Here is a 24,628-nt window from a genome sequence, read left to right as displayed (position 1 = left end):
ACTAACTTTGCATTCGAAAAGGGTGCGGATAAATAGTTTGGAATAGGACAAACAAAATGAAGTTTACCAACGGACATCCGCCACCCAGCCCCTACCGGAACCTCCCCGCACGTGTCCGCACAAGTAGGAACAATAAAGTTGCACACGTTCAAAAGGGTCCTTCTCTTCCAGGGTCTGTTGGATAAGCCTGCAAAATAAGACTAGAAACTCCGTAATGTTTTCAAGCCTTCTAGCTCTCGTAGTTTTTTTTCTAACTCGTAGTAATAAAAATCCTGAGAGAAACGGCGCAGGGGAGGCCTGGTGAAGCTCAATTTGGGTGTAATTGGTCCGGCGCCTGCCACGGGCAGCCCCGGGGAGGTCCCCTGCTCACGTGGAGCCGAGACCTAGGTGGTGGCTGAGGAAAGAGACGCGATGAAGCCAAGGCCCGTAGGCTTCGTGGATAATAAGCTGAAGCAGCGAGTCATCCAGGTGGGTATTGTGTAAGTACAGCGGTCCCTGTGCCTGCCCAAGGACACCGCTGGGTACTTCTCGGGCGGCTCCCCGCTGGAACTCGGCTGGCCGCCCGCCCCGGTGTGGGTGGGCGCGGGCGTGTTGACAGTGCCTTTCCTCCGCGATGGCGGCTGGGTGGGGTTTCAAGGTGGAGCCCCAAATGTGGGAGGGTGCTGTCTGGTGGGTCTGCCTGGATCTGGTCCACCTCCGCTCAGCTCAGAGCATGGAGATAGGCTTTGAGTTAAAACCTTACTGTTTTGTGGCGTAAAAGTAAAAATTTTCTTCAAACGCCCGCATTGTACGGGATGCTTTGGGGCCATAAAGAATACGTTTATTTCTGTTCTCAAGAATCCTGGGTTCAGGTTGGGACTAAGAAAACTGAGTAACATGGATCTAACGTAGTAGGCACGTTACCCACAGTTTTTTTCATTTTCACAATCTGCACTGTAAAGTAGTGTGTGTGAATATCTTAGAATGGCACAGCCAGCAAACAATCTAGAAGAAGTGATAGGTTTTTCTATACACTAGACTGGGTGTTGTAATATTCTCGTTTTTCTTTTTACCTTACTGGCAATTTGCTATACAATCTTCGATTTAGGTCCTTTTCTTCCTATCAATAACTTAATGTTGGATCAGTATCTTTTTTTTTTTTTTAAAGACAATCCTATTTGGTGAGACTCAAATAGTGGTGGTGTTGTTTTTTTAAAGATTTATTTATTTATATATATACAAGCACTGGGTACAGTCAGAGGCGTGGGAGGGTGAGAGAATTCACCAGAGCCAGAACGGAGAGTAGAACAGGCAGGCTGATGAAGTACACTGCTGAGGGGAGCAGTGGGCGGCAGGAGAGGTCTGCGCGCCATGTGGGACCCTCCTCCGGTGGCCGGGGAGCAGCTGGGGATCGAACCGGTGCTGCAGAGGCTGTGGGCAGCTTCGCAACCCAGCGCTCAACCACTGCGCCACCGGGGAGGCCCTGGATCAATATCTTAATATTGAACGTGAACTTATGTATTCTTACCGTTTTTTTCTTTGCTATCATACTCCTCTCTTATCAACCCACATTTCATAGGTGATCTCATCTAGTCTAATACCTTTAAATGCTATCTACATATTTGTGACTCCTAACTTTCTTAATCTCTGGTGCAGATTTTATCTTGAATTGCCGATTAATGCTGCCTACACAGCATCTCCTTTTTTTTTTTAAGGATTTATTTTATTTTGTTTGTGCATACAAGAGCTGGTGTGTAGGCCAGAGGTGGGGGTGAGGGAGTGAGGGGATTCACCAGAGACAGAGTGGGGAACAGAACAGGCAAAGTAACTGAAATACACTGCTGAGGGGAGCAGCGGGGGAGACAGGAGAGGTCTGCTGTATCTTGTGGCTCATTTCCCTGGCCGGGGATCGAACGCATGCTGCAGTGGCTGATAGTGCTGAGACCAAAACCCTTGCACCACACGAGAAGCCCCAGCATCTCCTTTTAAATGTCTGACAATTGTCTTCCTCATCGATAAAATGGGAGAGACTAACATCCACTTCATGGGATTTTCAGTACTACTAGAGATAATGTGTAAAAGGGCCTAGAACAGGGTCACAGTAATTTCCTAGTAATTTTTTCATGAACTCCTAGGCCAAAAGTACTACTTAATAGGTCTGTTTATTAAGTAGTTAAGTTCAAGCAACTTAATAAGTACTTAGTCCATGCTTAGTAGTTATTTGGAAAAAAAAAGGTATAAAAATTAAAGGAAAATTACTGTATTTGTATTTCATTTTTAAATAATCACAATTATTGAAGGATTTGTGTGCCTGTTATAGTTTCTCATACCTTGCAATCAGATTGACATTGTCACTCTCATCTTGTTCCCACATTGATTTTTAAAAAAGATTTATTTATTTATACATACAAGAACTGGGGTGTAGGCCAGAGGTGAGAGAGTGGGTGAGAGGATCCTCTGATGAGAGGATTCACTAGAGACAGAGTGGGGAGCAGAACAGGTGAATCTACTGAAATACACTGCTGAGGGGAGCAGTGGGCAAGACAGGAGAGGTCTGCTGCGCCATGTGGGTCAGCTCCCTGAATAGGGATCAAACTCATGCCACAGTGACTGGCAACTTAATAGCTCAGAGACTTTAACCCCTGCGCCACCAGGGAGGACTCCCACATTGATTTTTGCATGGCATTGGCTTTTTTTTTTTTTTTTTAAAGATTGATTTATTTATTTATATAAACACTGGGTACAGTCAGAAGCGTGGGAGGGTGAGAGAATCCACCAGAGCCAGAGCGGGGAGCAGAGCAGGCAGAAGGACCAAAGCACACTGCTGAGGGGAACAGCTAGCGTGGCAGGAGAGGTCTGCGCACCAGGTGGGACCCTCGCCTGGTGGCCGGGGATCGAACAGGCGCTACAGAGGCTGCGGGCAGCTTCGCAGCCCAGCACTCAACTGCTGTGCCACCGGGGAGGCCCGGCATTAGTTTTTTATTGTAACTGCTCAGTATCCAGTTTTGCAAAGATAGGACATGTTCAAAGGTGATTTAGTATTGAATCTGTGAAGTATCTCAGGCCAGTAGTTGGTGTAGAATTGGTCACTTGTCAAATATTATTGTGTCCCCTTAAATCAAAATTATCATCTAGTGCCTTTGTGAGTTTATTGCTGTGTTGTGGAGTTTTTGGGACCTAGAACATAGTGAGACTTCACTACTTCAGAACCATTCTAGTTATTGTGTTATCATAGTGATCACTAATGTTAATTAGATTCTCTGATTCCACAATCAGTAGTTATTGGTGATATTTATCTGTTTCTGGTATGCTTCATTAATGAGGACTTTACATTAAAGTATAATATGGGGGCCTCCCTGGAGGGGCAAGGAGTTAAGTCTCAGCACTATAAAGCTATTGGCAGCCACTGCAGCACGAGTTCGATCCCCAGCCAGGGAGCTACCCACATGGGTCGGCAGACCTCTCCTGTCTCGCCTGCTGCTCCCCTCAGCAGTGTATTTCAGTGGATCTGCCTGTTCTGGTCCCCACTCTGTCTCTGGTGAATCCTTTCACCCTCCTGCACCTCTGGCCTACACTCCAGCTCTTATATGCATAAATAAATAAATTTTTAAAATAAATAAAACAAAGCTTTGGCCTTTAAAAAATAAATTATAATAATTTGAATAGCTCAATCTCTTACTTATTGATTAAAGTCACTGAGTTTGAAATATTGAGTGTTTCACATTTATTATATTTTTTGTTTTAGTATCTTACCAGTAACAGATGTGGCAAATATGTGGACACTGGAGTCTTAGCATCTGACTTGCAAAGAATGTACAGGTAAAAAACATATAGTCTACAGATTCTTGCTTTTCTTTTCTACCATTTTTAAGGTTTACATTGTACTTAAATTTGTCATTGCTATTAATAACTGTTGGCATTACTTAATCTGTTCATAGTTTAGAATTTAGTTCATGTGTCTAGCCTTTTATCAAGCACTTGTTATATGCAAGGAGTTGTCCTTGTTACTAAAGGGAAGGGCTAATACTACTTTCAGTACTTCACTCTGGTCAGGATAGAGATGTTAACTGTATTACTTCCTTATCTACTTTTAAAAAATGCAAACTATCTGGCTTGAGATCTCCCTAGGTTTCCTGACTCTATCTACAAATGTGTTGCTATTTTAGTCTTCCCAGTGAAGATTAAATCCTTATCTTATACCTCAAATCCCACCTCTTCTAACATCTTTTTTAATTCTTCCTTTTTTGTTTGTTTCAGTGTCTTTATTTTCTTCTTCTTAGTCTGTATATTAATTTGCTAGAGCTGCCATAAAAATGTACTGATTGGCTTAAAAAACAGAAATTTAATTCCTAACAGTTGTAGATCCTAAAAGTCTAAGATCAAGGCATTAGCAGGGTTGGTTTCTTTTAAGGCCTCTCTCTTGACTTTTAGATGATTGTCCTCTTCCTGTGTTTTCGAAAGGTCTCTCCTCTGTATCCTAATTATAAAGACACCAGTCATTGGATTAGGGCTCACCCATATGACCTCATTTTACCTTATTTATCTCTTGCAAGGTCCTGTGTCCAAATCCAGTAACATTCTGAGTGAGTGGAAGTTAGCTTTTCAGTATTTAAGTTTTGAAGGAACATGCACAGTTTAGATCATAACACATTGCCTTTTTTCCCCACAGAATCGATGTTCTTCTTGATTACAACTACACTCTGTCCCAGCAACTGCAGAAGTCTTAATCTATTTCAATATCAACTCTCAATTCAAAATCCCACCTAAGTAGCATTTGAATCAGGTGTAGGTGTGACTCTGAGTATTATTCATCCAGCTAAGAACTTGTAAAGCCAGACAACAAATGATCTACTTCAAAATGTATTGGGGTGGGACAGGCAGAGGATAGACATTCTCATTTCAAAAGGGAGAAACCAGCAAGAAGAAAGGGATCATGAGTCTCAATTAAGACCACTTAGCAAGGAAAATTCCACTTGACTTTAAGAATACCCCCTTTGACTTGATGATCTGTCCTATGGGCTTGCTAAGGTACCCTTTGGAAAACTAGGATGCGGCAGCACTGCTCTCTTGGTTGTGCCCTCTGGAACAATAATGGTAGTGGCAGCCCTACCAACCTCTGAACCTCTTTCTGAGTCATTTTCCCTTTTCTTAAAGGCTAGCACATGGTCATAACTAGATAGCTCTTTTTTTTTTAATTTATTTATTTATTTATTTATACAAGCAGTGGGTACAGTCAGAAGTGCAGGAGGGTGAGAGAATTCACCAGAGCCAGAGCAGGGAGCAGAACAGGCAGAAGGACCGAAGTACACTGCTGAGGGGAGCAGTGGGCACAGCAGGAGAGGTCTGCGCGCCATGTGGGACCCTCGCCCGGTGGCCGGGGAACAAACCGGCGTTACAGAGGCTGCGGGCAGCTTTGCAGCCCAGCGCTCAACTGCTACGCCACCGGGGAGACTCAGCTCCTTTGCCTTTTCTATAGAATCCCAGAAGCCTGTATAATCTATAGAATCCCAGAATTCCAATAGCTTCCTCATTTCATCATCTCTGTCCCTTCTTGTCCAAACTGGCGTTGTTTCTGATGCTATACCTCACCTCTATTCATGACTTCTGCTGGGAGGACTGATGGATAAGTCACTTGCCTGTTATTTATTCTGCCACACTTTTGATGTTCTCTCCAGAGTGCATTTTCTCAATATTTTGCAATATGAATAAGCTGAGATTTTTTCCAAATCTTCAAGCTTTAGAAGATTTAAAGATAGATTTATTTATTTATTTTTATTTATACAGTAGCTGGGGTACAGGCCAGAGGTGCAGGAGGGTGAGAGGATTCACTGGAGACAGAATGGGGAACAGAACAGGCAGACAGACTGAAAGAACTGCTGAGGGGAGCAGCGGGCGTGACAGGAGAGGTCTGCCGTGCCATGTGGGTATCTCTCTGGCTGGCTGGGAATCGAACCTGTGCTGCAGAGGCTGCGGACAGCTTCACAGCGCTGCGCTCAACCCGCTGTGCCACCAGGGAGGCCCCTCTTCAAGCTCTTTTTTTTTTTCCTTAACAGTTTCCTGACTTTACATTCCTCCCTAATTTTCTTCTGAGCAGCAAGGAGAAACCAGGCTGTGCCTTCAACAGTGCTTAGATGTCTCATCTGCTAAATATCCAAGTTCATCATCTTCTTTCTGTAAACAGTAGAAGACAATTCAGCCTGGTCCCCTGCCTCTTCATAATAGGGGTCTTTTCTCCAGTTTCCATAACATGTTTCTCATTTCTGTCTGCAAGATCTCTCTAAGAGTGCTGTTAACATTTCTTTTTCTTTTTTTTTTTTTTTAAAGATTTATTTATTTATATAAGAACTGGGGTACAGGCCAGAGGCACGGGAGGGTGAGAGGATTCATTCACTAGAGAAGAGTGGGGAACAGGACAGGCAGAATGATTGAAATACACTGCCGAGGGGAGCAGCGGGCGAGGCAGGAGAAGTCTGCTGCGCCATGTGGGTAGCTCCCTGGCCGGCCAGGGATCAAACTTGTGATGCAGAGGCTGTGGATAGCATCATAGGTTGTGTCTTAACCCCTTGCACCACCAGGGAGGCCCAACATTTATTTTTCTACCAACATTCTGTTTATGATGATACATGTTTATTTCTAAAACTATATCTCTAGGGCCTCCCCGGTGGCGCAGCGGTTGAGCGCTGGGTTGCGAAGCTGCCTGTGGCCTCTGCGGCACCGGTTCGATCCCCGGCTGCTCCCCGGCCACCAGAGGAGGGTCCCACATGGCGCGCAGACCTCTCCTGCAGCCCGCTGCTCCCCTCAGCAGTGTACTACATCAGTCTATCTGCTCTGCTCTCCCCTCTGGCTCTGGTGAATTCTCTTACCCTCCCGCGCTTCTGACTGTACCCAGTGCATGTATAAACAAAACAAACAAACAAACAAACAAATAAATAAATAAAACATGCCTCTTAAAAAAAATAAATAAATAAAACTATATCTCTAGGGGCCTCCCCGGTGGCGCAGCTGTTGAGCACTGGCTTGCGAAACTGACTGCAGCCTCTGCAGCACCGGTTTGATCCCCGGTCGCCGGGCTAGGGTCCCACATGGTGCGCAGACCTCTTCTGTCACCTGCTGCTCCCCTCAGCAGTATATTTCGTCAGTCTGCCTGTTCCGCTCCCTGCTCTGGCTCTGGTGAATTCTCTCACCCTCCCGTGCTTCTGACTGTACCAAGTGCTTATATAAATAAACAAACAAACAAACAAATAAATAAACTGTATCTCTAAACTCTCCTGTTTCTGTTTGAGTTCTTGAGAATGGCCTTCAGTGTCCATACTTCTTTTTTTTTTTAAAGATTTATTTATTTATGCATACAAGAACTGGGGTACAGGCCAGAGGTGTGGGGGTGAGAGGATACACCAGAGAAAGAGTGGGGAACAGAACAGGTAGATTGACTGAAATACACTGCTGAGGAGAGAAGTGGGCGAGACAGAAGAGGTCTGCTGTGCCATATGGGTAGCTCCCTGGCCGGGGATTGAACTTGTGCTGCAGTGGCTGCGAATAGCTTCATAAGTTGCATCTTAACCCCTTGTGCCACCAGGGAGGCCCCTGTGGCAGTCTCAGCCTTTTCCAACATGCTATTCAAAACTTTGTAATTTCTGCATGTTATCTAGTTCTAAAGTCATTTTCCACACTTTTTAGGTATTTGTTACAGTAGCACCATGCTTCTCAGTTCTAAAATCTCTATTACTTTGTTAGGGTAGCCCTTAGCAAAACAATACTATCTGTAAGTAAGCATAAGTTTCTTTTAGTTTAGGGAAAAAAGAAAGGAAGTAAAACTAAAATAGAAGGCTTTAAAAAAGTTGTATACCCAGGACCTCCCTGTCTGTCTCTGGTGAATCCTCTCACCACCCCCCCACCCCACCCCTGTACCTCTAGCCTACACCACAGTTCTTACATGCATAAATAAATAAATCTTAAAAAAAAAAATAAAAAAGTTGTATACCCCACTTTACCTACCACCCAATATTTCTCCTCCCCTTCATTAAAATTCCTTCTAAGAGTATTCTGAGCTTCATTCTAGCCCTGCCACTCAAGCTACTGAAATGTATGAATTGCCTTTTCTTCATAACTTCTTCTCTACCTTAGTTGATTAAACAACCAGTCTCTCAGGTTTCACATTGCCACAATCAATGTGTCAGCTAGTTGGACTCTTCTTGGAAGTACTGGAAGAGTACACTTCAAGGTCTTTTGGAATGTTGACAGAATCCAGTTTCATGTACCTGTAGGTCTGAGTTCCCTGTGTCTGTTTTGCCAATAGTCATTCTCTGGGGATCACTTGCATTCATTCCCTGGCTCATGACCCCCTTCATCCTTCAAACCCATGTCAGGTCCAGTATCTATCTTCAGATCTTCCCAGCTTCCCCTTCTGCCTCATTGTTTTTCAGAAATTTAGATTTGGGGTACAGTATCTGCTACTTACATTCAGATAATTTTGCCAAAAAATATTCTTGGTACATCAAAGAAGCAAAGTAATAAATATGGTAAAAATGTTGATTTATGAAGATCGATAAAAGAGTATAAGGATGTTCATTACATTATTTCACATTTTTATTGGTTAGAAATTTCAAAATAAAGCGAAGAGAAGACTATCAGGCAAAATATCTGGAAAAAGTTTAATAATAAAAATACAAAGTTAAAAATTGAAAATTGCTGTATAGTTATAGTGACAGTTTTATACTCATACAGATTTTTGTGGTGCAGTTAGATCAAGCTTAACGGAAAAATATTAATGAAGACTGGTGTACTAAACTTAGTGCTCTTTTTTTCAGTATAGACTATGGTCGAAGAAAACGAAACGCTTTTAGGATTCAAGTAGAAAAAGGTGAGTCTTTTATTATTAGAAGAGTTGAATAAAGTTAGGGAAAAATTGTTTTCACTCATAGCATTCTTCTTTTTGTTTCAGTATTTAGCATAATTAGCAGTGAGAAAGAAATTAAGGATATAACAGAATTGGAAGATGAACATTTGGCAAAAAGAGCAAGACAAGGTGAAGAGGATAATGAGTAAGGATTACAATGTGAAGGGTTTTTTCCTAAATCATGAACCTGACCCACATTACATTACATTCTTATTTGTAAAACTTTCATTGCCATTGAAGCTCTGATTTACTAACCTGTTTAGGCATCTCCTTCAGACATACTATGAGTGCTCACTGTTCCCTGAAGAGGTCGCATTCTTCGTTGGTCTATGAATTTGTGAACTGTCTGCTGTCTCAGATGTGTCTCATTTGAGAGAGATTTGAGTTTTCCTTAGTAGTGGTTAGAATTCTATGTGATCATACCTCTTTTTGTAGTGCATTGCAAATGCTTGTCCCATTTTGCCATTTTAGTTTAGTGTGTTTTTTTTTTTTTAATATATATATATATTTTTTAATAGAGGCACGTTATTTGTTTGTTTGTTTTGTTTATACATGCACTGGGTACAGTCAGAAGTACGGGAGGGTGAAAGAATTCACCAGAGCCAGAGTGGGGAACAGAACAGGCAGAAGGACCGAAGTACACTGCTGAGGGGAGCAGCAGGCGGCAGGAGAGGTCTGCGCGCCATGTGGGACCCTCCTCCGGTGGCCGGGGAGCAGCCGGGGATTGAACTGGCGCTGCAGAGGCCGCGTGCAGCTTCGCAACCCAGCGCTCAACCGCTGCGCCACCGGGGAGGCCCTTAGTTTAGTGTGTTTTGAGTAGAGAAGTTTTGTACCTTTACATAGTCATGTCTCTCTTCCTTTATGGTTCATGCTGATAGGATAGGCTTAGAAAGACCTGTATCACAGGGTATATAGAATAATTACCTATACCTTTTCCTGTTTTTTTAAGGTATAATATTTAATGCAATTGGAGTTAATTTTGTTTGTGTTAATTGTAGGGCAAAACTGCTTTTTCCAATAGTAAGTTGATTTGGAATCTCCCCAAGTTATATTGATTGAACTTAATGAATAATAAAATAATTCGTGTCTTTTTATTATACAGGTTTGTCCTAGTATTCATGTCAACCTTTTTACTCAGGAAAAACCCTTTCTGAATTATTTTCCAAAGAAACTATATAAATAGTAACAATCCTTGTAGTACTTAATAACTCAGTTACAATGAACTGAGACTGCATTCTCAGTTTGTATTATTAGGATTTATACTTTTTTTGCCATCTTACATAAAAATTTCTTTACTTCATTCCTCATGAGCAAATTTAGAAAAGTTATAGTTAGTCACATGACTTGGCCTTGTTGAACTTGTGAGTTTAATACTCAGGATATTAATTATGGCTTGCTAGAATGTTTTCTCTGTTTGGCAGCTGATATTGCTAAATGAGACTCTTGGATCCGATGGGAATTTGCATGTAATTTTTATTTATTTTAGGATAAACATAACCACAGTTTTTTAAATATTTAAATACTGTGTTTAAGGACTTTGTAAGCCTTTGTTTAATCATCTAATAACCCAGTTAGATTTATTATCTCCATTTTATAGATAAGGAAGCTGAAACTCAAGAGAGTTGAATAGAAGCTAGGAAGTGGTAGAAGCTGGATTTTGAATCCAAATTTCTCTGATTCCAAAGGGTGGACTTCTAACCACTATAATATTTTACCTTAGTGTAGTTTCTTTTTATAGGTAGTTATTTTTTAAGATGTGGAAAAGTCTTTAAAACATTTCTTCTTTTTAACTGAGGTATATGGAAAGCTATTCTGATGATGATTCAAATGTGGAAGATTACCCAGATCCACAGGTAAGCTAAACATTTGATGAACCCATTTTGGTTGGTTTTTTGGTTTTTTTTTTTTTTAAATATATATAAAGATTTATTTATTTATTTATACATGCACTGGGTACAGTCAGAAGCGCAGGAGGGTGAGAGAATTCACCAGAGCCAGAGCAGGGAGCAGAGCAGGCAGAAGGACCGAAGTACACTGCTGAGGGGAGCAGCGGGCGGCAGGAGAGGTCTGCGCGCCTTGTGGGACCCTCCTCCGGTGGCTGGGAAGCAGCCGGGGATCAAACCGGCGCTGCAGAGGCTGCAGGCAGCTTCGCAACCCAGCGCTCAACCGCTGCGCCACCGGGGAGGCCCCCCCATTTTGGTTTTTTAAAATTCATTCTGAACCCTCCTTAGAAAAATCAGTAAGGAACAGAATAAGGGATTTTAAACATCTTCGTCAATTAAATACTTATACAATTAAATAATTAAATACTTAGGTTTACAGTGTTGATGAACTTGTAGATTAGCCATCATTCTACTAATTGTTGATAGCCAGCTCTGCAGAAACAAGGGAAGAGAATGACCAGAAATACACAGAATAGACAGTAATACACAGAGTAATTAATAGTAAAAATTGAGAAAAGGATACATTTTCTGTTCAAGAGCTGACAATAGGAATAATATGTCAAATTATTTTTAACTTATTCTCTGTTTTTCCCTGTTGGTAACTCAGTATTTGTATTATAAACAAAGTCATAATGATACTGTTATATTTGATATAATTTTGAATTGATGGGATAGTAGTGATTTATTGGCTACCTGCTTGTTTTTATAATTATGTTGTATTTTGTAAAAATGACCATACATGTTTTTGTTTTGTTTAACTGCCAATTATGAATTGGTGCATTAATTTGTAGTGAAAGGGAGCTGTGTCTTTTTGATTAGTAAATGTCTGTTTGTGAATCATCTTACTGTGAACATCTATGTTTTCTGACTGTAAATGTGAGAGAAGTTATGAAAGCAAAATGTAGAAAACTGCTAATACAGGTAAATATACTTTCATGAATGCATATTGGCTAATTTGTGTGTTTGTGCCAGTCAGCAAACCATATGAACAGTTCCCTGGTCTCCCTATATCGGAAAGGAAATCCTAACTCTGTTTCAAGTACTCCTGAGGTGGAGCAAAGAGGAACCACGGTTTCAACACCACGAATCACTTCCAAAACAGGCTCCATTCCTTTGAAGACCCCTGCCAGCAGTTCTGAAGGAGGATGGTTCATTGACAAAACTCCAGGTGGAAGCAAAGATGGTTTTTTCTTGGACTTGTCAGATGAGAAAAGTAATCAGAAGAAACCAATATCTGAGATAGAGGTATTTTTGTGGTGAAATTTTAGCTCTCTGTAGATGAAATACATTGAAACCCTTTCACTGACTATAATATCAAACAGATTCTTGTGTTTAGTAAAAACATTGGTACTTTAAAATAGCAGAATTTGATTATTTCCCACTGCCACTATCAATTCTGTTCTATTTCAAGTCTTTGCTCTTCTTTTTTTTCTTTAAAGTTACAATTTTATTTTATTTTTTTAATATTTATTTATTTATACAAGCACTGGGTACAGTCAGAAGCGCGGGAGGGTGAGAGAATTCACCAGAGTCAGAGCGGGGAGCAGAGCAGGCAGAAGGACCGAAGTACACTGCTGAGGGGAGCAGCGGGCGGCCGGAGAGGTCTGCGCGCCATGTGGGACCCTTACTGGACAGTCGGGGATCGAACCAGCACTATAGAGGCTGCGGGTAGCTTCGCAACCCAGTGCTCAACCGCTGCGCCACCGGGGAGGCCCTTCTTTTTCTTACCATAACTTTTGAAATAACCTCCTAAATGGTGTCTATTTCCATTCTTACTCTTCACACAGAGTTATCTTTTTTAAAAGTTAGGTTAGTTCATTATTAGTCTTGCATTAAAAACCTTCTAGGGCTTCATTCAGTCTAAAATCAGAGATCTTGGCAATTGCCAATAAAAGCCCTGCATGATTTGGCTTCTCTGTTGTCTCTGTAACCTCATCACCTTCTCCCCTCGCAGCTCTGTTTCAGCCACAGTGGTCTTTTGCTGTTTCTAGAACACACCACTCTCACTTGGTGCATTTGCACTTGTACTTTCTTTTCTTTTTTTGAGTTTTATTTATTTATGCATGCAAGAACTGGGGTGTAGGACAGATGTGCAGGGAGTGAGAGGATTCATCAGGGACAGAGTAGAAAGCAGAACAGGTGGATCTACTGAAGTACACTACTGAGGGGAGCAGTGAGCAAGACAGGAGAGGTCTGCTGAGCCATGTGGGTAGCTCCCTGGCCGGGGATCAAACTCATGCCACAGTGGCTGGTGATAGCTTGAGAATGCTGAGACTTTAACCCCTGCGTACTAAGGAGGCCCTGCATTTGTACTTTCTGATGTGTCTGTGTAAAATACATCTAACATGTAGTCATCATTCACTTTCTTTAATTAGTGCCTAGTGTACTTTCTGAGATTTATTTACTAGTGAGAGATAATGAATAACTACTGTGGATATCTTGGTAGTGAGTGTAATGTAGGTGACATACATCTGAGGAGGTATGATCTTATGACTCTGAATCACATGCATTGCAAACCATTATAGCCATTAAGAAAAAAGGAGAATAAAAAAAAAAGGAGAATGAAAGACTAACTATTTTGGGGGCCTCCCCTGGTGGCACAGCGGTTGAGCACTGGGCTGCGAAGCTGCTGGCAGCCTCTGCAGCACCGGTTCGATCCCCGGCTGCCAGCGAGAGTCCCACATGGTGGGCAGACCTCTCCTGCTGTGCCCGCTGCTCCCCTCAGCAGTATACTATGTCAGTCTGCCTGCTCTGCTCTCCCCTCTGGTTCTGGTGAATTCTTTCACCCTCCCGCGCTTCTGACTGTACTCAGTGCTTGTATAAATAAATAAATGAATCTTAAAAAAAAAAAAAAAAAAAGACTACTTTGGGTATGTATTACAGAAAATTAATAGTTTTAGGAAAAAGTACACACCTTTTTTTACCTCTTAAATTGAAATATGCCATACAAAAAGAAAAGTAAAGCTTGATGAATTATCACAAAGTCAACATCAAAGATGTTAACTGATTGTTTTTAATGCATAGCAGAGTGAATGGGTTTTAAAGAACCCATCCCACAATAGAATGCTGAATATACTCTAGGGTAGACTGTCCAGTGTGGTAAGTGCAAACCACATGTGTCTAATGAGCACTTAAAATGTAGCAATGAATTATGCAAATGAGGAACTGTATATTTTATTTAAATCTAAAAACTAAAAGGTCATTCAGCTGTTAGAATACTAAGTATATTCGAAATGATTTGGATATTTCAATCTGCTTTTTCAACTGTAAATTTATGAAATGTAAATATAAATCAAGTCTTGCCCATGGAAATTTAGTGTGAATTGTCATGTGCTGTAAGCTTAAAGTACACATTGGACTTTGAAGATTTACTAAAAAAAAAAACACCTCATTAATAATTTTTCATACTATGTTGAATGATGTTTTAAGTTTAAGTAGAATATTAATTTCACTTGTCTTTTTTCCTTTTTTACATTGGCTACTAGAATATATATAATTACATATATGGCTATCATTACGTTCTCTTTGTTTTTTTTTTTTTTTTTATAGAGGCATGTTTTATTTATTTATTTATTTATTTGTTTGTTCATTTTGTTTTTTGTTTATACATGCACTGGGTATAGTCAGAAGCGCGGGAGGGTGAGAGAATTCACCAGAGCCAGAGCGGGGAGCAGAACAGGCAGAAGGACCGAAGTACACTGCTGAGGGGAGCAGCGGGTGGCAGGAGAGGTCTGCGCACCATGTGGGACCCTCCTCCGGTGGCCGGGGAGCAGCCGGGAATCGAACCGGCGCCGCAGAGGCTGCGGGCAGCTTCGCAACCCAGCGCTCTACCGCTGCGCCACCGGGGAGGCCCCCATTACGTTCTCTTTGGACTGTATTGTTCTGAGCAATTTCCAAAAACTTAAGCCATTTGGCTTTGCAAAACTCTCCCTTTTGAACTTTGTTTTTTTAAAGATTTATTTATTTATGCATATAAGAACTGGGGTACAGGCCAGAGGTGCAGAGGGTGAGAGGATTCACCAGAGACAGAGTGGGGAACAGAACAGGCAAACTGACTGAAATACACTGCTGAGGGGAGCAGCGGACAAGACAGGAGAGGTCTCCTGCGCCATGTGGGTTAGCTCCCTGGCTAGGGATTGAACTTGTGCTGCAGTGGCTGCCAGTAGCTTGATAGTGCTGAAGCCTAACCCCTTGCGCCACCAGGGAGGCCCCCCCCCCTTTTGAGCTGCTAATGGACACTTCTAAATCTCTTTACTTTAATCATCCATTTTTAGGGACTATTATGGCTGGTGGGGTCATGGAAAAAGATTAACTGTTAGGTTGAATTATACTTTCCTATGGCTGTCAAAGCAACACTGTGGTCATTTAATTTAGTTATGATCAGCTATCAGATTAACAGCTATACGAAAGACTCAGTGAGATGTTAAAGATGAATGTTAGTGTTAAAACTGGAGAAGCTCACAATTCAGTGAGACAGTTCAGTCACGCAAATACAAGATAGGTTATGGTATGCCATAATAATTGCTAATTCTGGGCCTCCCTGGTGGCGCAAGGGGTTGAGACACAACCTATGAAGCTGTCCATAGCCTCTGCAGCACATGTTCTATCCCCGGCCGGCCAGGCAGCAACCGACATTGCTCAGCAGACCTCTCCTGACTCACCTGCTACTTCCCGCAGCAGTGTACTTTGGTTAGTCTGCCTGTTTTGTTCCCCGCTCAGTCTTTGGTGAACCCTCTCACCCCACCCCCCCACACCTCTGGCCTGTGCCCCAGCTCTTATATGCATAAATAAATAAATCTTTAAAAAAAAAATAGTTGCTAATTCTGAGAATGAGGTAGAGAGTAAATTTAATCAAAAGAATCTGAAAAGGAAGTGTTCAGTTGTTAGGATATGAACTGAGTTTAAAGGCTATTGGAAATAACGACATGAGTAGCAGACATCCCATCTTTGGGCAGAAAGATTGGGACTAGCTAGCAAATGAAAGTGCTAGGGCAACAAATGGATTTTTTTAATAATACACATCTTTAAAAATACACATTGTGATTTCAAGCACACCATATTTAAAATTTCTTTCTAGGATTCGAAAGATTTTTCTCTTCTGGAGAATGATAAAAAACGGAAAAGCAGGCTAAAGAGGAAAGGAAGCAAAAGGAAGATAGAACTTCAGGAAGTAGATGAAGAAATAGAAGCTGTCCTGCAACAGAAAGGTGAGGTGTAAGTCTTGTGAATGGCAGTGGACATGTTTGCCTTGAGTGAGGCACCACTGTTTTAAACTTGTACTTGGGGACTTTCTATGTGCAGAGACATTATACATGTGCAGAGAAATATTTTCTAATGAATGGATCTTTGTTTACTTAAAGATTTTAAATATAACTGATCAATACTGAATCACTAATCTCTGTACCTTCTCCATTTTTTGTTTACCAGTCAAAGCCAGGGGACTAGAATTGCAGATCTCCAATGTGAAGTTTGAAGATGTTGGAGGCAATGACACCACATTAAAAGTTAGTTCAAATTCAAATTTTTTTTTTTTAAGATTTATTTGTTTATGCATACAACAACTGGGATACAGGCCAGAGGTGTAGGGGGTGAGAGGATTCTCCAGAGAAAGAGTGGAGAGCAGAACAGGTAGACTGACTGAAATACTGCTCCCTACAGAGGGGAGCAGCCAGTGAGACAGGAGAGTTCTGCTGTGCCATGTGGGTTGCTTCCTGGCTGGCAGGGGATTGAACTCGTCCTGCAGAGGCTGCGGATAGCTTCACAGTACTGTGCTTAACCCCTTGCGCCACCAGGGAGGCCCTACTTTTCTTTTTTTAAAGATTTTTTTTATTTGTTTATGCATAAAAGAACTGGGGTGTAGGTCAGAGGTGTGGGGGGTGTGAGAGAATTCGGCAGAGACAGAGTGGGGAGCAGAACAGTCAGACCGACTGAAATACACTGCTGAGGGGAGCAGCAGGCAAGACAGGAGAGGTCTGTTGCACCTTGTGGGTTAGATCCCTGGCCAGGGATTGAACTCATGCCACAGTGGCTGGTGATAGCTAGATAGTGCTGAGATATCATCCCCTGCACCACCAAGGAGACCCTACTTTTCATTATGTGTGCAAGGCAGATGAAATTATAGCTGAGGAGATAGAATCTCAGTGGGGTTATTGCTGAAGTCAAGTAATAGGTTCTAGAGCTTGCATTCAAACTCAGGTGGAGTCTAAAATCTGGACTCTGGGCCTCCCCGGTGGTGCAGCGGTTGAGCGCTGGGTTGCGAAGCTACCCGCAGCCTCTGCAGTGTTGGTTCAATCCCTGCCACCGGGTGAGGGTCCCACATGGCACGCAGACCTCTGCTGCTGTCCACTGCTCCCCTCAGCAGTGTACTTCGTCATTCTGCCTGCTCTGTTCTCCCCTCTGGTTCTGGTGAATTCTCTTACCCTCCCGCATCTGACTGTACCCAGTGCTTGTATAAGTACATAAATAAATAAAATAAAATCTGGACTCTACTGTTTTGCTGCTCAAAAAAAAAAAAAAAATGGGACATCTCATTGAATCTTGTTCTCTTCAGCTGTGAAAGACATTTTTCCTCTTTACTCCCTGCTAGGAAGTCTGCAAGATGCTCATTCACATGCGTCACCCGGAGGTGTACCAGCACCTAGGTGTCGTGCCCCCTCGTGGAGTCCTTCTTCATGGGCCACCAGGCTGTGGGAAGACATTACTTGCACATGCGATTGCTGGGGTGAGGTTTGCTGATTTTGCTTTCGCTATTTGTTTTTTCTCTTTGGTCAGACTTGGCATATTCTTAGAATATAGTCCCTGAGAACTGATCCATTCTTCATTGTCATTTTTTGCCTCTTTCATACTATTGTGAGGTGCTGGTTTTTTTGTTGTATATCCAGTTATTTATACAGTAAGAGCTGACTGGGAAGCAAAAAAATATAGCTGTAACCAACGCTTTTTTATTTAACACATAGTTTGCATTTTTAGTTCTCTTTTTCTTTTTACACTGATGCATCTCAAAAACCATAAAATAAAACTAAGGATTATATTGGTTTTCATGGTAGATTTATGCAAAATTTTCATTCAAAATCATGTTTTTTCAGTGTTAAAAATCCTTTCAAAAATGGTAATAATGGGACATCAGTCTCTCTTCCTTTACTTAAAGAATCTACCTCTGACTAGTAATGAACTGGCCACTTCTCTGGGCTCAGGAGTGGAGAAATGCTGGTAAGGTGTATGGGAGACAACAGTGTCTTAACTTCTGCTGCTTCCTATTCAGGAGATAAATAATAGATAAAATTGTATGGGCATAGCTCTAAGTGGAGGATAATCATCACATCTTGATATTTACTACCTTTTATTCACACAGGAGATAATAATAAACCTTTATATTAACAATTGTAAGATAAAAACAAGTTGGAGGTATCCACTTAATGTATTTGAATAAATCAGACTTTTAAGTAATGATTTTCATTGCACCAACACAAATGGATGAAGTTTCTTAGAGAATTAAGTCATTTAAAACATAAAAATTTGAAAGAGGGGCCAAATAAGGAAAAAAATAAAAAAGGAAGTTAAAATTTAAAAATTTGGTTATTTTGTTGTGTTCTGTTGTGCACAGGAACTTGACCTTCCAATTTTGAAAGTGGCTGCTACAGAGATTGTATCTGGAGTATCTGGAGAATCCGAACAAAAGCTGAGAGAACTATTTAAACAAGCTGTGGTAAGTCAGTTAACGACTGACCCTCAGGCTGTCACATGTTTATGTTGAAGATCTTGTTTCCTTTAATGTTAGACTATATTTGTTTAATTCTGGTATTTGTTTAATCCATTTAGCCTGCCACTCTTTTGTAAATATGGTAATTTGCTATGCCCTATGGCTCACCACTTATGATTGATTTATTAATACAGCCTTGTAGAAAATAACCTGTTTAATCTGAAATCAGACATAAATACAGTTGGTGAGAAGCTGTCATACTCAATAGATTCAACATAGATTATCCTTGTGATATTTTCTTTTATTCAACTTAGGTTTGACCAAAAAACTTAAAAGCAGTGTGAGAATTTTAACATTTAGGATTATTACTTTTTAAAAACTGCCATAGATTCAACTCTGACATTCAACTGTGGCATTAAAAAATGCCAGGATTCAACTCTTCTCTATTTGTGTAATTAAATGTAGAACAGAAAATTGTTATTAGAGAAATTCTAGATTGGATTTTATCCTAATTGTAAGTCATGTTGTTAAAATGTGGATGTTTACAAACTTCTGAAGATAACATTTATGTCAGTTAAGCTCTACTTTCAGTGTAGCATAATGATGAAATGTACTTTCAAGTCAGAAACAGTTTCATATCCTTGTGCCACCTTATACTGATTATGTAATCTGGGGCAAGATATTTAACCACTAACCTTTAGTTTCTTACTAATAGACGGGGTTAATAGTAGTACTTAAATCTCATGGGGTTGTTGAGGGTATTATGAAAGGTAGTGCCAAGTACATAGCAAAGGCCCTGATATTAGTTAGGACATTATGTACACTTGAGCAGTCACTAGTCATCACTGTGGTTAAAAGTTTAACTTCATATCATTTGCTCTCGAAATATACAAGGGCTGGTGAACATGGCCAATGCAACTGCTAGAAGTTGATGTGAAATTAGAAGAGAAATTGTATTTTTGTAGTAATAGAGAAAATACTTTTTAAATTGCAAGGATGTAAGAAGCTATCTACTTGAGAGTGGGAAGGGAAGGTTACAAAGCTAAACTCTATCAAGAGTTATCTATTTTCCAAAATGAGCTCTATTTAATTGTTAAATTGGCATGCAATGCCAATTTAGGCCTTAGGCTAAATTGTAATGACCACCACTTACTCTTTTTCTTTCAGCTTTTGTTGTTCCATTTTCCAGGTCACTGCAGATAAAATTGTTCATGCTTTGTGTCTATAGTGTATCCAGCCGTCATAGGTACTCCTTTGTAAACACTGTCATAAGGATTAGGAAGAAAGCCAGCTAGTGATGGTCCAGATGTCTTTCCCCTTTTTTTTTTTTTTTTTTTTTTTTTAAGATTTATTTATTTATACAAGCATTGGGTAAAGTCAGAAGCATGGGAGGGTGAGAGAATTCACCAGAGCCAGAGCCGGGAGCAGGGCAGGCAGAAGGACTGAAGTACACTGCTGAGGGGAGCAGCGGGCACAGCAGGAGAGGTCTGCGCACCATGTGGGACCCTCGCTGGTGGCCAGGGATCGAACTGGTGCTGCCGAGGCTGCGGGCAGCTTCGCAGCCCAGCACTCAACCTCTGCGCCACCAGGGGAGGCCCCTGGATTTCTTTCCTTTTAAAAGGCAGTTGTACCTATTGCTTTGAGATGTCTTAGCCAGTTCTAAGTGTGACTCTTAATGTAATCATTATCACTCTTAACCACTGAATAACTAAGAATCAGCTGTACTTTAGATTGTAAATCTAGATAGTTTCATTACAATTTTTAACTTCAACTGATCCTTATCTCTTTTTGTCTTTTATTGTGGTAAAATAGATTTAACATACAGTTTACCATTAAAAATTTTTGAGTGTGGGGCCTCCCCTGGTGGTCCCACAAGAGACAGACCTCTCTTGCCGTGCCCACTGCTCCTCTCAGCAGTGTATTTCGTCAGTCTGCCTGTTCTGTTCCCTGCTCTGGCTCTGGTGAATTTTCTCACCCTCCTGCACTTCTGACTGTACCCAGTGCTTGTATAAATAAATAAATAAATCTTAAAAAAAATTTTTTTTTTTTGAGTGTAGAGTTGTGTGGCATTAAATATACTCATGTGTAGAACCATCACCCCCGTCTCTGTCTCTTGAACTTTACATCTTCCTCAACTGAAACTCTCCCCATTATCCACTAACTCCCCATTTTATTCTCCCCACAGTCACTGGCAACCATTATTCTACTTATTTGCTTCTGAATTTGATTGACTACTATAGGTAGTTAATGCTTAAATATCATAGTTCCTCTGTGTGAACCTTGTCTGGTTTGTGCCTTAACTTATTTATGGAAACTTTACCATTCTTCCTTATTCAGTGTATTCTTCAAAAGTGGTAATTTCAGAATGAAAAAGTTCTGGGGAAAAAGTAAACATCAATTTTTATATAAATACGTAATTTTTTTTAAAGATTTATTTATGTATACAAGAGCTGGGGTACAGGCCAGAGTTATGGGGGGGTGAGAGGATTCTCTAGAGACAGAGCGGGAAATAGAACAGGCAGATTGACCAAAGTACACTGCTGAGGGGAGCAGTGGGCGAGTCAGGAGAGGTCTGCTGCGCCATATGGGTTGCTCCCTGCCCGGCCGGGGGATTGAACTTGTGCTGCAGTGGCTGCAGACAGCTTCATAGGTTGCGTCTTAACCCAATGCACCACCAGGGAGGCCCCTATAAATACATCATTTTTATTTTATTTTTTTATTTTTTTTTTTAACTAAGTGCAATTTATTTTTTTTTCTTAAATAATAAATTTTATTTTTATATTCCCCATACAATTGCAGCCCCCCCCCATTCTGACCCCAATCCCTCCCCTCCCGCCCCGCCCCCCTAAAAATGTCTCTGGTTCATAGTTTTTTGTTGATTTTTAAATACATCATTTTTAATGAAAAAATTCCTCTCGTGAATGAATAGTGGTGAGGATTATACAACATGTGGACGTATTTAATACCACTAAAATATACTTAAAATGATTAAATCAGTAACTTTCACCTGTATTTTATCACATAGAAGGTAAATTAAAAACAAAGCCTTGGGGCCTCCCCGGTGGCGCAGAGGGTTGAGTGCAGCACTGTGAAGCTGTCCGCAGCCTCTGCAGCATGGGTTCTATTCCCAGCCAGCCAGGGAGATACCCATGTGGCATGGTGGACCTCTCCTGCCTTGCCTGCTGCTACCCTCAGCAGTGTCTTTGGTCCATCTGCCTGTTCTGCTTCCCACTCTGTCTCTGGTGAATCCTCTCACCCTCCCATGCTTCTGGCCTGTACCCCAGTTCTTGTATAAATAAAAATAAATCTTAAGCAAACAAACAAAAAAGCCACAAAGCCTTTGGTGCTCCTTAAATTCCCCTTATAGCAGATTCTAGGGAAAAGCTTAGATATTTTTATGTTGATAGAATCACTCACATCATGATTGTAGAAAGCTTAGGTTTTCTATTTAAAGTTTATAAACTTGGGCCTCCCTGGTGGCGCAACGGGTTTTGTGCAGTGCTGTGAAGCTGTCTGCAGCCTCTGTAGCGCAGGTTCCATTCGCTGCGGGCCAGGGAGATACCTACATGGCATGGCAGACTTTTCCTGTCTCGCCCACTGCTCCCCTCAGCAGTGTCTTCAATCTGTCTGCCTGTTCTGCTCGCCTTTCTGTCTGGTGAATACTCTCACCCTCCCACGCCTCTGGCCTATACCCCAGTTCTTGTATAAATAAATAAATCCTTACAAAAAGTTAAAAAAATAGTTTATAAACTCATATGTATTTCATAGCTAGCAAAGATGTCTGACTTATAAAAGAATTTCAGTCAATTTATCATTATAACATGGATTGTCCAAAAGACTAAAATGTTATACTAGGTTTAGTCTACTATCTCAAATATCTTGCTTCTCTTAAGTTTGATAAAACACAGAAATAATTCCCTATGGGGTTCTCCCTGGTAGCTCAAGGGGTTAAGACACGGCACTATGAAGCAATCCTCAACTACTGCAGCACAAGTTCAATCCCTGGCCAGGGAGCGACCCACATGGTGCAGCAGACCTCTCCTGTGTATTTCATAGATCTGCCTGTTGTGCTCCCCACTCTGTCTCTGGTGAATCCTCTCACCCCCCCCACACACACCTCTGGCCTATACCCAAGTCTTGTATGCATAAATAAATCTTAAAAAAAAAAAGTACCCTGTGAACTTCCTTCTTTAGGGTTATTCTTTTGGTAAATGATCCTGGAACATTAAGACTTTTAAAATAATATATACAGTAGTTTCCCTTATCCATAGGAGATATGTCCTGGTGGATGCCTGAAATTGTAGATAGTACTGAACTAATTGCGTATACTATGTTTTCCTGTGTACATATAGCTATGATAAAACTTAATGTATAAATTAGGTATAGTAAGATTGACAACAGTTACTAATAATAATAAAATTGATAAGTTACTAATAGTAAAACATTTGCTGTTCAAAACAAAAGTTATGAATGGTTTCTGTCTGTCTCAAAATATAATATGTATGTAATTTTTTTGGATCACAGTTACTGTAATAGAAACTACAGAAAGTAAAATTGCAAATAATTGGACTATTGTATAGTTAACACATTGCAATATAGAGAATATATTTATGACTGTCTTTTTGTGCTATTCTTATTTCTAGTCAGATGCACCCTGTATCCTTTTTATTGATGAAATTGATGCTATTACCCCCAAAAGAGAAGTTGCTTCAAAAGATATGGAAAGAAGAATTGTAGCCCAGCTTCTAACCTGCATGGATGGTCTGTTTAAAATAGTGAAGTTATTTTTTTTTTAAAGATTTATTTATTTATACAAGAACTGGAGTATAGATCAGAGGTGCGGGAGGATGAGAGAATTCACCAGAGAGAGCGGGGATGGGGAGCAGAACAGGCAGATGGACTGAAGACACTGCTGAGGGGAGCAGTGGGCGAGGCAGGAAAGGTCTGCCACACCACATGGGTCTCTCCCCAGCCGGCAATTGAACCCACGCTGCAGAGGCTGTGGACAGCCTCACAGCACAGTGCTACACCACCAGGGAGGCCCCAAAATAGTGAAGTTATTTTAAGATAATAAATGTATTGTATTGTAATGTATTGTAAAGTAATGTATTGTAAGGATAGGAACCATCTAAATAGAGTAAAATACAAATCTTTTTCTTTTCAGGAAAGATTATACCATTAAATTAAATTTTTCGAGCCTTAGTTATTTTTAATGCATTTACATATAAGTACATAAACTCACTTGCTATTTTATTTTTTACAATGCTACAGTTGCACCATGTACATTGTTCTATAGCTTTTTGTTTGTATCTTAACATGTCTTAGAAATATTGTTATTTTAATGTATATATTGTTTGCCTCTTTTTAACTGCTACAGGCTGTTTAAGATAGATTTTCCAATTTGTATTTAAGAATTCTCATTTTGAAGTATTCTAAGAAGACTTTGTGGTTTGCATTTTCTTTTCTTTTTTTTAAAGATTTATTTATTTATGCATACAAGAACTGGGGTACAGGCCAGACATGTGGATGGTGAGAGGATTCACCAGAGACAGAGTGGGGAACAGAACAGGCAGATTGACTGAAACACACTGCTGAGGGGAGCAGCGGGAGAGTCAGGAGAGGTCTGCTGTGCCATGTGGGCCGCTCCCCGGCTGGCGGATTGAACTCGTGCTGCAGTGGCTGCGGATTGCTTCATAGGTTGTGTCCTAGTGTCCTAACCCCTTGCGCCACCAGGGAGGCCCCTGTGGTTTGCCTTTTTTTTTTTTTTTTAAGATTTATTTATTTATTTATACAAGCAATGGGTACAGTCAGAAATGCAGGAGGGTGAGAGAATTCGCCAGAGTCAGAGCAGGGAACAGAACAGGCAGACTGATGAAGTACACTGCTGAGGGGAGCAGCGGGAGACAGGAGAGGTCTGCGCGCCATGTGGGATCCACCTCCGGTGGCCGGGGAGCAGCCAGGGATCGAACTGGTGCTGCAGAGGCTGCGGGTAGCTTCGCAACCCAGTGCTCAACCACTGCGCCACCAGGGAGGCCCTGGTTTGCATTTTTACCAATGCTTACAAGAGTCTCCTTTTCTCCAGATCCTTGACAACACTGAATGTTATCAGTT

General features: G+C 41.1%; 1 protein-coding gene across 4 annotated transcripts in view; it reads left to right on the top strand.

The window, feature by feature from the left end:
• Positions 1-339: 339 nt before the first annotated feature.
• NVL (nuclear VCP like) overlaps positions 340-24,628 on the top strand; it is a 79,926-nt gene continuing 55,637 nt past the window's right edge. For 3 of the 4 annotated variants that reach the window (XM_037510172.2, XM_037510173.2, XM_054694830.1), the window contains exons 1-11: positions 340-468; positions 3,725-3,798; positions 8,787-8,839; positions 8,921-9,020; positions 10,671-10,728; positions 11,791-12,063; positions 15,896-16,025; positions 16,246-16,322; positions 17,405-17,539; positions 18,422-18,523; positions 23,161-23,278. In XM_037510172.2, the coding sequence (XP_037366069.1) occupies positions 412-468; positions 3,725-3,798; positions 8,787-8,839; positions 8,921-9,020; positions 10,671-10,728; positions 11,791-12,063; positions 15,896-16,025; positions 16,246-16,322; positions 17,405-17,539; positions 18,422-18,523; positions 23,161-23,278 (1,177 nt within the window). In that variant the 5' untranslated portion in view covers positions 340-411. Of the gene's footprint in view, positions 469-3,724; positions 3,799-8,786; positions 8,840-8,920; positions 9,021-10,670; positions 10,729-11,790; positions 12,064-15,895; positions 16,026-16,245; positions 16,323-17,404; positions 17,540-18,421; positions 18,524-23,160; positions 23,279-24,628 lie in introns of those variants that run through there. The other variant, XM_037510174.2, reaches the window with a different exon arrangement.

Source organism: Talpa occidentalis, unplaced genomic scaffold (assembly GCF_014898055.3).
Source record: "Talpa occidentalis isolate TD23 unplaced genomic scaffold, MPIMG_talOcc4v2.1 talOcc4.14, whole genome shotgun sequence".
Lineage (NCBI taxonomy): Eukaryota > Metazoa > Chordata > Mammalia > Eulipotyphla > Talpidae > Talpa > Talpa occidentalis.
This window is presented reverse-complemented; position numbering and strand designations above follow the sequence as displayed.